Below are 12646 nucleotides of genomic sequence, written 5' to 3'. Positions count from 1 at the left end.
AATTAAACCTTCACTTAGACATGCATCTCTCAAGTCACCAGAAGATTTAAATATTTTTGACCTAAAGCCCACCATTCAAGAGGTGAAGAAATGAAAGGATTTTGAACAGTATGTACTATGTTCTTTTCTTTTTTTTTTAGAAAACCTTTGCAGACTCCTTTCCTAACTCCTGATTTACAGCGATAACTAAGTGCAAAAATGGGGTATGCAACATATGGATCACATAAGGGGTGTCACAAATCACATACAGGTGTTGATTGATGGATATATTATGTGACATCCACAATAACCCCAAAGATATGACAGATTTCTACACCTCCACCAATGACAACATTAAAAAGTTCTTAAACAATACACACCACAAAAAAATAAAATTCGATTGGATTTTTACAGAGAACCTACATTCCTTTCCCAATGTTACATGATTACAGAGAAAAAAATTGTGTAAAAATACTCTTTTTAGACTTTCACCTCATACAACCTGTAAAAATAGGTAGTTGTGTGCTTTTATGATGTAAACACTCATAATCTGAGTCTAACATTTGCAAAAATGAAAACAAAAAAGGCCAGTCCCCAAGGACTTCCTGCATCACACCCTAGTGTCCCAGAAACAGGTTTGCATAAAGAACAGCATTTCATCAAAAAACAATCTAAGCAAAGACTCAACTACATGCATCAACTACAGTGTACTGAGTACTAGTTAAAAACACTATTACATTCCCATTGACAACCTGATTGTCCTTTAAGGTCCCTTCTTAAACACCTTAAATGCTTGAGTCTTCCTGCTATTTAAAGGAAAGTATTACATGATAACACAGTTCAGAAAAAGTGCAGCCAAGAGTTGTTGTCCTCTTCCTGACCCATGCCGCCGAACGGTCAGGGAAAAGATTAAACAGACAAGTTCTGGAGAAGGAGAAAAAAAAAACAGCTTATACGTCACGGTCACACCTCATCCCAGGGGTCAGCCTCAGGCCAGAGCGTGCTACAGTGTAACACACGATACTGTATCGCAGCTTTCTCAGCACCTTAACAACACGATGATCCCATGATTAAGACTGACATGAGCTAAGCCCTGCCTGACACAGTCATCGCGCAGTTACCATGACACCTCGGTGCTGACACCAGCTGCGTGCAACGGGAAACGGGTCTCCAGTCGCTTTAGCAATGTAAACATGCGGTCGCAACTAAACAAGCTGCAGTCGTTTAGATTCATGTAGTCATGTAGATTGTGGTTAAATCAGAATGACATGCAAGAGTAACCAGTCATCAGTGGAAATGAAGACTTATTCTGGTTCAAGCTCAATCATCAGCATTTATGGCATAATGTTATAAAATAAAAAATATATATTTATTTTTTCCACTTGTACTCACTTAAGTTACAGTGATGCATTTAGAGTGGAAGTGAATGGTGCCAATTTGTAAATATTACAGTGCTCACTGTTTGAACAGTAAAGCCACCAGTACAGTACAGTAATTGAAGTGCGGAAGAAAAAAAAAATTATTTACTTTGGCACTATGACAACGCAACTGCCATAAACTCCAAAACAATTTTAAAAATGATTTAAACAGCTTTTCAAATAACTCAAGTTTTAACAGAAGTTTTCCAAAGATTTGCGATTCACTTCCAGTGCAAGTACTGCAGTGTGACCTCGATTTTTGTTACAGGTTGCAATCAATTTAATCAACAACTGTGCTTTCGATTGTTGCAGCTCTACACCACAAATGCTGTTGATTGAGCTTGACATGTATCGAACCCTGAATATTCCTTTAAGCCGAGACTGACCTCCTGTATTCCTGTAAATAAGTGACGTGGCTTTAACAGTGCCCAGATTCAGCCATGGGAAAAGGTTTCCAGCCTCATCAGTCCTTCTCATAACAAAAGGACCACATTTCACTGCACCCATACGAACAAAGGGATTTGGCCGGTTCCCAATAAGGAGCTAAACTGCAGAGAATGGGATACTACCTTCACAAGTGACCCTTAAACTTAGGGTAAACCTTGTGGTGTCTCAAAAAAGCTACACTGCACCTTTTCACGTTAGAAAAGTACAGACAGCTTTTGACAGTTGCTCCCAGTATCAAGGAAAAAAAAAAGAAAAAGTGCCATCATAAAGCGAGGTCTAGGAAACAGGATAAGCACTCCAGCCAAGACTATAAAACGCTCACTGGGAACTTGAAAGCCGCGCAGGCAAAGTTGAGGGCTGCCATCTGGAAACAATAAACAAACAAAACCTAACCAAACAAATATTGTGCGTACTCAGGAGGCACTAACTGTAACCGAACCGAAGGCAGCTGAGCCTTAAGGGGGTCAGTGATGCGGACAGACGCGTCCTACGAGCACAGATTTTTCTCTGGAGTGTGATGAGGTGTGGGGGGGGGGGCAGTCTTTGGCTCAGTCCAGTTCCTGTTTGTGGCAGGATCTTGGCCTTGTTCTAATGAGCTGCAGCACTAGCAGGGCAGTGTCTGCCCTTATTCCCAGTGATGTGAACAGGCGCCCATCACGCTCCCCATTAAGAGGCATAAGTAAACGGTCTCGCTTGCCTGCGTGCTCCCACCTCCAAAGGCCGTACCAGTTCACCCCTCTGGGAATGGGACAGGATGCATGGAACAAGATTTTCAGGAGCAGGCATTCTACTTAGAGAGCATGCAGAAAGCAGGAGGGGTCAGAGTGGAGTAAACTCTAGTTATTATATTTAATAATCAAAAAGAGTACAAAGATCTTTTGCAAGCCCTAGGGATCGCTTATTATGCTTGGCTTATCATCCAAAAGTCTATTAGCCAATTAGTTACTATAGGTTGAATAGTTAAAATAAGAATAAATCTAATAAGCTGGTAAACCTAATTAATTCTGTAGGAGGATCATTGGAGTAGTTCCATCTATAGTACATACATTAATGTATTATAGATACATTTTTGATTGATTAATTTATTTATTTTGCATGCTGTACTTAAGCTTTAAAACACCCTTGGAAAAGTTGTATTTTTTAAAAAATGTATTCCCTTTCAAAACATGCAGCTATACATTTCCATAATTTTTTTTTTTTTGTGCACCACCATTCTGAAGATGCAGTTTCAATTTAAAAACAGTCAAATTTTTCTAAATGGGCCTTTAAGACCCATTCTGTTGCCCCCTAAAAAAAATGTGTCCAATATAGGTCAGGTGAACCTGACCTGGTTAATTATACAGGGTTTCCTTCCAACAGGTAAACAAGCTTTTTAGGCAACCCACTGACTACTCGATTTTAAAGATACACAATTTTGCACATTCCTAGCGGTTACAGATCCTCTGTGCTGAATACAAGCGTGTGAGGTACATAGTTGCTGACATCGGGACAAACTACTTTCTAGCCTAAAGGTGAAGCTAAAAGACACAAAAAGCAAAGAAGCAATAGGGAAGAGGAAGTAAGGCGTAATCATTGCAGAGGTGATATACATAATCAGTGGGTTTTTTCAGGTTCGATGTGCTTCTAACACATGTCTGTCGAAAGCAGAGAAAACTGATTAACTCCCTCCAAATCTCAAAGACGTGTGAATACCTGAAAAAATATCAAGTTCAGCCAAACCTTGAAAATCAAACTGGAGAGACAGTATTGCATTCATAGCAAAAAAAATAAATAAATACTGAAAATGTGATGACTTTAATTAGACATTTTGGAAGGTTGAATTTTGTCTGTAAGTGTGTTTGTTTTAAATTTACATCCCGGCAGAATAGCATTTCTGTGAATCTGACAACAGCTGTGCTACTTTCATATGATGAAACAGAGTTATAAACAGATAAGTTCCCTGAGGAAAAAAAAGAGAGAAATTCACAGGCAGGAGCTTTGTTCTCCACAAAACACAAATCCAGAGCATTAAAGGCCTATTATGAAAAGAGAAGTCCAATAACCTAAATTTGACATTTAACAGTTACTATAAAATTAACATCGAATCACTTATTCAAATCCATAAACATACTCCCAAAGCAACATGAGCCAAATGCTCAATTTGGGATTGCAACAGTTCATCCAACACAGTGGGAAAAGAGCCTTAAACCAATATGAAAATTACACAAGCATTTATAGAAACTACAACTGGTGTTTTAAAAGTCCAAAGCACTTTGAAACACTGTGAGAGTAGACGGCTTGCCCTGGTTGTAAATAAGCTACAGACATTATTCTAATATTAGAGCCATATAAGAACAGACAAGCAGGCAATATGCAGGATCCCCAGCGCCACCTATCTTCCAAACACCACTGAACACAGCGCTCCAACCTCCTGCTGCGTAGTCTGAACCACGACATGCTCATTTCCAAAGCTAATGAGAAACGGTGGAACGTTGGCTGGCTTGGTGGAGCCTCACAGACACGGAGAGAAGGAGCCCAGCCCAACCTCAGGGCTCCTATCTCCCCATTTCCATGTGCTGCACCATGGGAAATCTGCTCTTATTATTATTTCTCCTCTTATTGCTTATGTTCTTTTAATATTTCATTCAGTCATTAAAAAGGGATGGATATGATTTCATTGCACGCTTCATCGCCGGAGACTAATTTCACTGTAAGTGCTGTTTGCTCTGGCCTTTAAATTAGAACTTAAGATTCGTGTTTCTACATAAAATTAGCAGCCTCTAGTGATTTAGGAGTTGAAGAGACAGTATTTAGGGAGGTTGGCATATGTCAGCCACATGCACTTATTCAAATACATGAAGTATGTACTTAAAAAAAAAAAGAAAGAAAGAAAAATAATGGTTGGATGGTTGTACACTATACCAGATCATATCTGTACGACAAGACTAGAGTATAACTCTCAAAATAAATAGCAAATAAAATAAGCAATATTAAATAAAAGCCATAAAATAAATAACTGTGCAGCAAACCTATATGTTTTCTATTATTAATAGATCTTTTATATTATGTTTTTTATGATTTTATAATGTTATTTTTTATTGTTATAATTTAAATTATTATATTGTTTTTTAATGCTGTATTTCTAAGAATCTCTAATAATATACAATGCAATAGCTTATATTTAATTTATGTTTATATAAAATAATTTATCCAACAATGAACATATACTGAGAAACAAAAACAAGTAAGGAATACAACTGTATTCTTGTCAATAAAATGGTAAGTTGAAACCTTTCATTGAATTGCAGGCCCTGCACTGTCTACCTGGAGTGTGACCAAAGGGCAATAATCAAACGTTGCAAACACTGACACCATGGGGACTGAGAGAGAACTGCTGCCACAAACCTGAGCATCGAAATCACTATAAAAACTCCTTCAGCTGCCTGCTGTAAGCTCAGCACTAAAGTTAATAATTATGATGTATAAGACAGAAAATGCGTGTTGATTTCGGTTGATCTTGGCACAGCGTGGCCTTCCCAGTCCAGGTGTCTCTCCAGAGCTCTGCCTGGAGTATGATGAACTAAGCGTGGCAGACACTGTGGCAGGAGATCATACAAGCCAATGCACACACCCCACACTGCAACCAGTTCACCTGATGCAAGCAGTGACTCAGTGGTTTCTCTGTAAACATTTTCTCAGAATTGGTCCGTTCTGTTTAGTCACACACGCAACAAAGCGTGTTTATTAAAAACAGCCGCCCGATGGTTATTGTTTCACTGTAAATGTTACACTATTCTTGGAGCTGTGTAGCAGTTTTAAAAGAGAAAAAAAATGCTGCAAAGCATGCAGAAATTAAGATACAGTACCTTTTTAAAAGGTAATATAATATGTACAATTTAGATACTACATTTTAGGGGTATATAAGTACAAAAATTCACTTTCTAAAAAAAAAAAAATAGTGGAAGAAAAGGCATGAATATTATTATTAAATATGTATCTAAAAGTCAAACAAAGCCCATCATAATTTTGTGCCACTCTCACGTTTAAACTTGTGTGAATCAAAGGCAAGGTTTCAACATCCCATCGCTGTTATGTCTGAAAACAGCGAATATTCCCAAAACTGTTCATTCAATCCGAGCACAAGCTCGATCAGTGAACCGCACGAGTCCAGGGGTCTGGCTCTAGAACAAGATTCTATTGTTGCATTGTTCACACATTCCTGAAAGGCCATGTTTATACAGATGCGAGCCCATGGCCTATCTGAGGAGCCGCTCTCTGGCCGAGACCCTCCATTGATCAAAGCTTTTAATGCAAGAGCAGAGGCACTTGTTTGGGTCGGTGGGGACTCAGAGCACAAATCTCCATCTGTTGGCCGTGTGGACCTTCTCAGTTACCTCCGGGACAAGAACGCTTCGAACTGCCATCCCTCTAACATTCAGTTTACTCAGCTGGCTCCCAATCCTGTTACCTCCCCTTTGTTTTCCCCCCAGAACATGTGTTAAGTTAATGCTCTGTAACAAATTTCAAAGGCTCGATTTAAGGGGGTCAACAACAGGTAATAGACCGATATATTGACGCACTGATCTGAAATGTGAGAGCAAGACGGACACAAAACCGATATCTGTTTTTTTTTTTTTTTTTTTTTGGTTACATGAAGAGCAAAGACATATAAACACAACCTCACACACTTTATGAGGGCGCGCCATTGAATCCAGCTTACTCATTTCACACTAAAACAACCTCAGGCTTGCTTTGATCACACTGGGTCAGCCGGCTAACTCATATTTTGGTTACTCGGTTCAGGGCGTATTCTATAAGATGGTTGGTTACAGTGAGGCTCGGGTTCTGTTTCGTAATTGGATTAAGGCCACACACCTCTGCTCCTGTTACTGGCACCAATCAATGTGGAAATGAGTTGTCAACACATCACTATTTATTCAGCGCTCATTTATTTTTCTATGGGATGCCAAAGGCTGCACCTACACTAAAAGGCACCAGATGAGGGGAGATTGGCGGCTTTGAACATTTAAAATGATCTGTCCTGTCCTGTTGACTTTGTTCGCAAATGTCACAGTCCTTCCACACACATACACACAAGGAATATTAGAACAGAAACAACAACAACAACCCTAATTTATCCCTTCCATGTACTGCTGACGCAGTTGATATAAAAATAAAAAAACATACCATACATTTGATTCAGTAGTTTGTAACTTTTAGTAACTTGATGGCGACGGGCACAGTGGAATATTTTGGGGCACGCATTTAGCATTTAAAACAAGGTTCATCGTTACAAACAAGATGGACAGATACAAGCAAAAAATCCATCAGGATTGGATTCCAAAAAGAAGTTCATTAAAATGTTTCGTAAATGAAGGCATAAAGAACCCCAACTTTGATTTATGCCAACAAACCCCTCTAAAATTGCTTTCCATTGCTTCCAGGTATCCGAGGGCATTTGCACAGTTGCTCTTAATTGAAAAAGTTATAGTAGCACATTACACTTCATGGTTTTATAACCAGTACTATAAAGCCTTGGCAGGCCTTGAAAGGGGAAGCTGCCCATTAACTTATAGGGTCCAAGCCCGTGAAGTGTAATTGACAAGCTCTAGGCTACTTTCATCACTTGTCGAGTTCATAGCATCAGTCCATGTTTCCTCTGGGATGCTGTTGCATCTTTGACATGAGGGTGTTTGTGACATATCCCAGTCTGCTTCCAAGCCAGTGGCTCTCGGCTCTCCATTAAACACACACACACACCGCTCACCGGCCTCGGAATTGGGTCCAGCCTGTGCAGTTAGCCATGTGTTCAAATTTCCTTTCGAGCCACCTCAGTTTGCTTTGTGGCTTTTGTGGAATGAGGAGAAAAAAAAAAAAAAAAAACACTCACATCAGCTCAAACAGTTATTAAACAAATGGAAAGCTGATGATAATCCAGGATTTCTATATATGTGCCCGGGCAAACTAATTTAACAGTGAATGTGCGAGAAAAGCGTTCCTTTAGAGAAGCTGAACAAATGGATTTGTCTTCAAGGGATAACAAACATGAACTGCTGGTTTAATTAACAGAGTTAAACACATCCTCCTGGATGACCTCAGGCACCGAAGCTGTCATTAGACGCACTGCATATTCACATACTAACTGCAAATATGACAAACCCTGGCGTGACAGTCACAGTTCACACTGTACATTAGCTGGCCTATCAGTAAAGCGCCTCTGGAAATTCATCTGCTATGAATTACAGCCACCTGGCACCATGTCCTGATGACCAATGCCCAATATGGACAGATTACTGGGATCTTAAAACCATGCCTTCTTTGTAATTGACATTTAAACTGTTTGAAGTCCCTCGTTAAAGTCTCTCAAGAGGAATTAGACACAGATGTAGTATGTAGAAGTACAGTACTAATCTGCTTTAGCAATTTTGAGTGGTTTTTGAAATACCTCTGGAAAAGACTACATTTTTTAATTCTTAAGGATTCAGAATTCAATGTCTTTTAATAGTCATTCATTCATGTCAGAAGGACATACATGTTTAAAATGGGAAAATGTTGCACACAAACCATCAAAATAAAATTTAAACATGGTCTTAAGCATATCATGAACTACACCATATTTATGTATTTATTTATTAAGATTGGTCTAGTCAAAATCGGGACTTTACTCAAAAGCTGAAAACTGTCTCACAAAGATCAATAAATGCATTAATCCATATTAATTCTAAAATAATAATAAAAAATACATGCTGTGGCTACCTGCTCTTACTAAACTTTAGAATAAAGACAATTGCAAGAATTCTGTAGACAGAATAGATATATTCTAAATGAATATAATAATCATGGCTTAATTCAGTATTATATAAAGAATAATTTTAGCTCAAAACAATATTTAACTTGCTTTGGAAACTATTCAAAGCATCCATTAATATAAAATTCATAGTTTAATTCAGTATTATTTAATTATTATTATTAATCCAATCAAATTAATCCAATCTAAATATATTTGTATATATAAAGAGAGTGCTGTGAAATATCTTTATACACGTACACATACCATTGAAAAGTTTAGGGTCAGTGAGATTTTTTTAAAAGGTTTTTGAAAGAAGTCTCATGCTTACCCAGGTTGCATTTATTTAACCAAAAATATAGTAAAAAAAAAAGTGATATTGTGAAATAATATTAAAATATATGTTTTTATTTTAATATATTTTAGAAATTTATTCTTGTAATTTATTATTTATTATGTAATTTATTCCTGTGATGGCTAAGCTGAATTTCTCATCATCATCAATATTGAAAACAGTTCTGCTGCTTAATATTTATGTGGAAACGATGCTACATTTTTTCCCAAGGATTCTTGAAATTTTAAATCGAAATTTCAAAAGATTATTATTTATTCAAAATAATGAATATGAAATATGAATTTCTTAAAAAAATAAATAAATACTGACCCAAAACCTATATATATATATTTTATATCTTATTTATAAAACTCTCTCTCTCTCTCTATTATATATATATATATATAGACTACTAAGTAAAGGCTGCATTTATTTATTTACCTCTTGAAAGACTTGAGAGACTACAATGAAGGCATTTTTTATTTTTATTTTTTTTGACAGTCAACCTATTTTGCTGGCAAACAACCGACAGGTGTATCAGCACACCAAACGCTCCTTGACACCTTGCTGAATAATATACACAAATATCATACACACATATAGCTCAAACCAGTATTTCATTTGCTTTGGATACTAATCCAAACATCCATTCTGCATCTGACTAACGTTAGGCAACAGGGCTCAGGTTTGACCAATAGTTTTGGACATCAAACCACTGCTTTCTTGTTCAATCTTTTGACATCTCTGGTAAGACATATCAGCAAACGAGACATATGGAGAACTACAAACTTCGGCTACACTAGCGTTTTGTGACACAGAAACAATTCATTTAAATAAACAGACAACCAAACTGTTATTCTTCTAAAACAAAGCATACAAACATGTCAATGTCACACTCATAAAATAAGAGTTTTGTCAAATTCTCCCTTAATTCTCTCCGCTTGTTTTTATGGGATGTCCTTTTACTACACATGCACTTAAAAAACGATCAGCGTCATTAACACATGATGTATAATGTAAAGAGGAGAGAAATCTCTAGTAGGTTCAAACTTACAACACGGACTCTCTTCTGCAAGCACGTCCTATGCGCAGCGCCATGTCTTCGGCTTCCTCACATGAGATGCTCCTATTGGCTGCTACCGTCGCTATGTGTAAAAGTAAAGACATTTGATTGGCCAGAGGAAAATTAGGTGCCCCCACGAAGAATCGCCGCTTTCTGATTTAAAGTCGCAGGCAATTGCATATGTTCTGGACTAAGAAACTACTGCTACTAATACTAATAACTCTACAACTTATAAATAATTCCTTAGCCTTTTTATCTTTTAATGTGGACTATATTATCATACCTAGTATAGCTTACTTAAATGTTTGGAGGCTATGTTCAGAAAATACCACATTACTTCTTATTTCTGCAGTATGTAGTATATATTGTGCACATTTTTGTACATAAAATACCTATATGACCTACATTTGCCCAGAAAGGTGCAGCATACATCTACAACACATTTTGTGGAATTGTACCCCACAATGCACTGCATTAAATTAGACCTTGAATTATAATGTGGCACATGAAGTAAATTCAACCTTGGATTTTAAAATACGTTTGACTCATTTTTTAAACTCACTGAGTTACAACATTTTATTCACATAAAATTGGATTCTAAATGATTATTTTATTCCCATACTGACAATAGAATGCTACTGAAGTATAATAATGAGATCGACAATTTAGGAAACTGAAACATTTACAGTTACATACTAATCCACATATATTTAAAAAAAATAATAATAATAAACTTTAAGCATAAAGTGTATACCGAGCTAGTAAGCCAGTACTCCATTCCAAGCATAGCCTCAGTTTGGTGATGATCCTGGTTGTCATGTCTATGTGCTGACGAGCACGACACCATCACTGGAGTGCACTCCAGGAACCTGCGCACAGCGGTGGTGAATTACTACTACTACCATCAGCCAGGTCCATGCGTGGCAAACAAATGACATGCAATATTTGCCATGATTAAGTCAGCAGGGGACTCTGAGGAAATGTCAGGTTTCAAAAACCCTTTCTTTGGCTATGCGATGGTTGTGCACAGCATTGCTTGAAGGAGAGGAACTCTGTAAGAGCCACCAAAAAAACAAAAAACAAAAGAAACTACAACAACTACTACAACACATTCATTTGCATTAGAATATACAATAAGTGAGCAAACCATGTCACACTAGATTACTTACTACATTGTTTTGGAAAATTAAAAATATATTTGGACAAAATTTGTCTGTTAAAATTATATCTAAAATCTATTTTTAATGTCAGAGAAGATATATCTCTCATATTAGGGCATGAAATAAATATTAGGGCATGAAATAAATATTAGGGTATGAAATAAATTGCATATCAAAGACAGTAGAGAAATGCAATCTATGTTTTAATATATATATATATATATATATATATACTAAACTAAACCGAGACTATGTGGCCTGCAACAATATCACAACATGACAGGTGTAGAATGGGAACTCACATTTAACATATTGCATATAGTTTGAAATTCCATTCATGGGTTACTTGGAAACTCCCTTTTTCTTGCTCAGTGCCTTTCATCAACCTCAATTGTCGTCTGTTAATCCAGTTTTGATAGCATTTGGCACACTTTCTTTGGATCACAGCAAGATCCACGACTTCTATTCTGGTCTCCCCTAGGAACCACAGAGCCCCCGAAAGAAGCCAGAATTCGGTTGTCTTAGGTTGTGAGGCTAATGTGTGGGGTTTTGTGAAGTTTGTTGAGGTTTGTTCAGGTATAATCATGATTGGTCAATTTCACTCTTGATACCAAAACTGATACAGCACCAGCATTATTTAATGGCAGTGTAAATCATGGAAAGTGTTTAATGGCTATTGAAAGAAGCTGAATGTTAGGAATTGATGTTAGAATATATAGAATACATACAGGAGCTATTGACCGCCTTTGTTCTCTTTGGTCTACCCTGGTACAAATGGACAATGAATCAGCAGGGTTTGGTGTCTTGGATGTCTGGTTCATTGAAAATCTTGAAATAGTGCCAACCCTGAAGCAGGAGATTAAAGAACAAAAATGGATGGCAAAATGTATGGATGAAAAGTCACACTCTGGAATTTCAAGTAAAAAAAAAAAATGTTCTCTTTATTTATTAAATTTCATATTATACTGTGAATTCTGGTTGATTTGATTTATTAATATTACATGCAATTGTGTTTAATTGATAACAGTTCTGTCATTCATCTCTGGTGTCTTTGAAGAAACAAGAATAAGCTAATAATAGACAGTACATCAAACAAAAACAAGAAAAAAAATCCTGGATACATGATTAATATTGTTTTTGAGTATGTCTTTTATAGAGTCTATGTTAACAAATGCAAATCACAAAGATTCCTTACGAGTGCCATCAATGCTCTCCCAGTGTTGGCAATGTTCACCCAGGGGTACATCCCATCACAGAAATGTCACTGAATTTAGTATGAAACCATGACATTTAGACCTAAGATATCCATTGTGATTTTCACCAAGTTTTTTTTTTATTATTAGAATTTTCTCAGAGACACATGTAAGTTCATGCTAAAATAAATAAATAAATAATAATAATAATAATAATAATAATAATAATATATTTCTGAAATACCTGCATATGAATAAATGAAACATTCTTTCATTCATTACAAAA

The 12646-nt window shown here is 36.7% G+C and overlaps 1 protein-coding gene across 1 annotated transcript in view; it reads right to left on the bottom strand.

Annotated features, from left to right (window-relative positions):
* Window positions 1-10780, bottom strand: part of LOC109097578 (citramalyl-CoA lyase, mitochondrial-like) — a 57219-nt gene extending 46439 nt beyond the window's left edge. Inside the window, exons 1-2 of the mRNA XM_042731397.1 lie at window positions 10762-10780; window positions 9999-10089 (exon numbers count right to left, since the gene is read on the bottom strand). Coding sequence (XP_042587331.1) covers window positions 9999-10042 — 44 coding nt within the window. The 5' untranslated portion in view covers window positions 10043-10089; window positions 10762-10780. The remainder of the gene's footprint in view (window positions 1-9998; window positions 10090-10761) is intronic.
* Between the last annotated feature and the right edge of the window lie 1866 nt (window positions 10781-12646).

The sequence above is a fragment of the Cyprinus carpio genome, chromosome B9 (genome assembly GCF_018340385.1).
Source record: "Cyprinus carpio isolate SPL01 chromosome B9, ASM1834038v1, whole genome shotgun sequence".
Classification (NCBI taxonomy): Eukaryota; Metazoa; Chordata; class Actinopteri; order Cypriniformes; family Cyprinidae; genus Cyprinus; species Cyprinus carpio.
The sequence above is the reverse complement of the archived record's forward strand: the minus strand, read 5'-3'. Positions and strand labels throughout refer to the sequence as shown.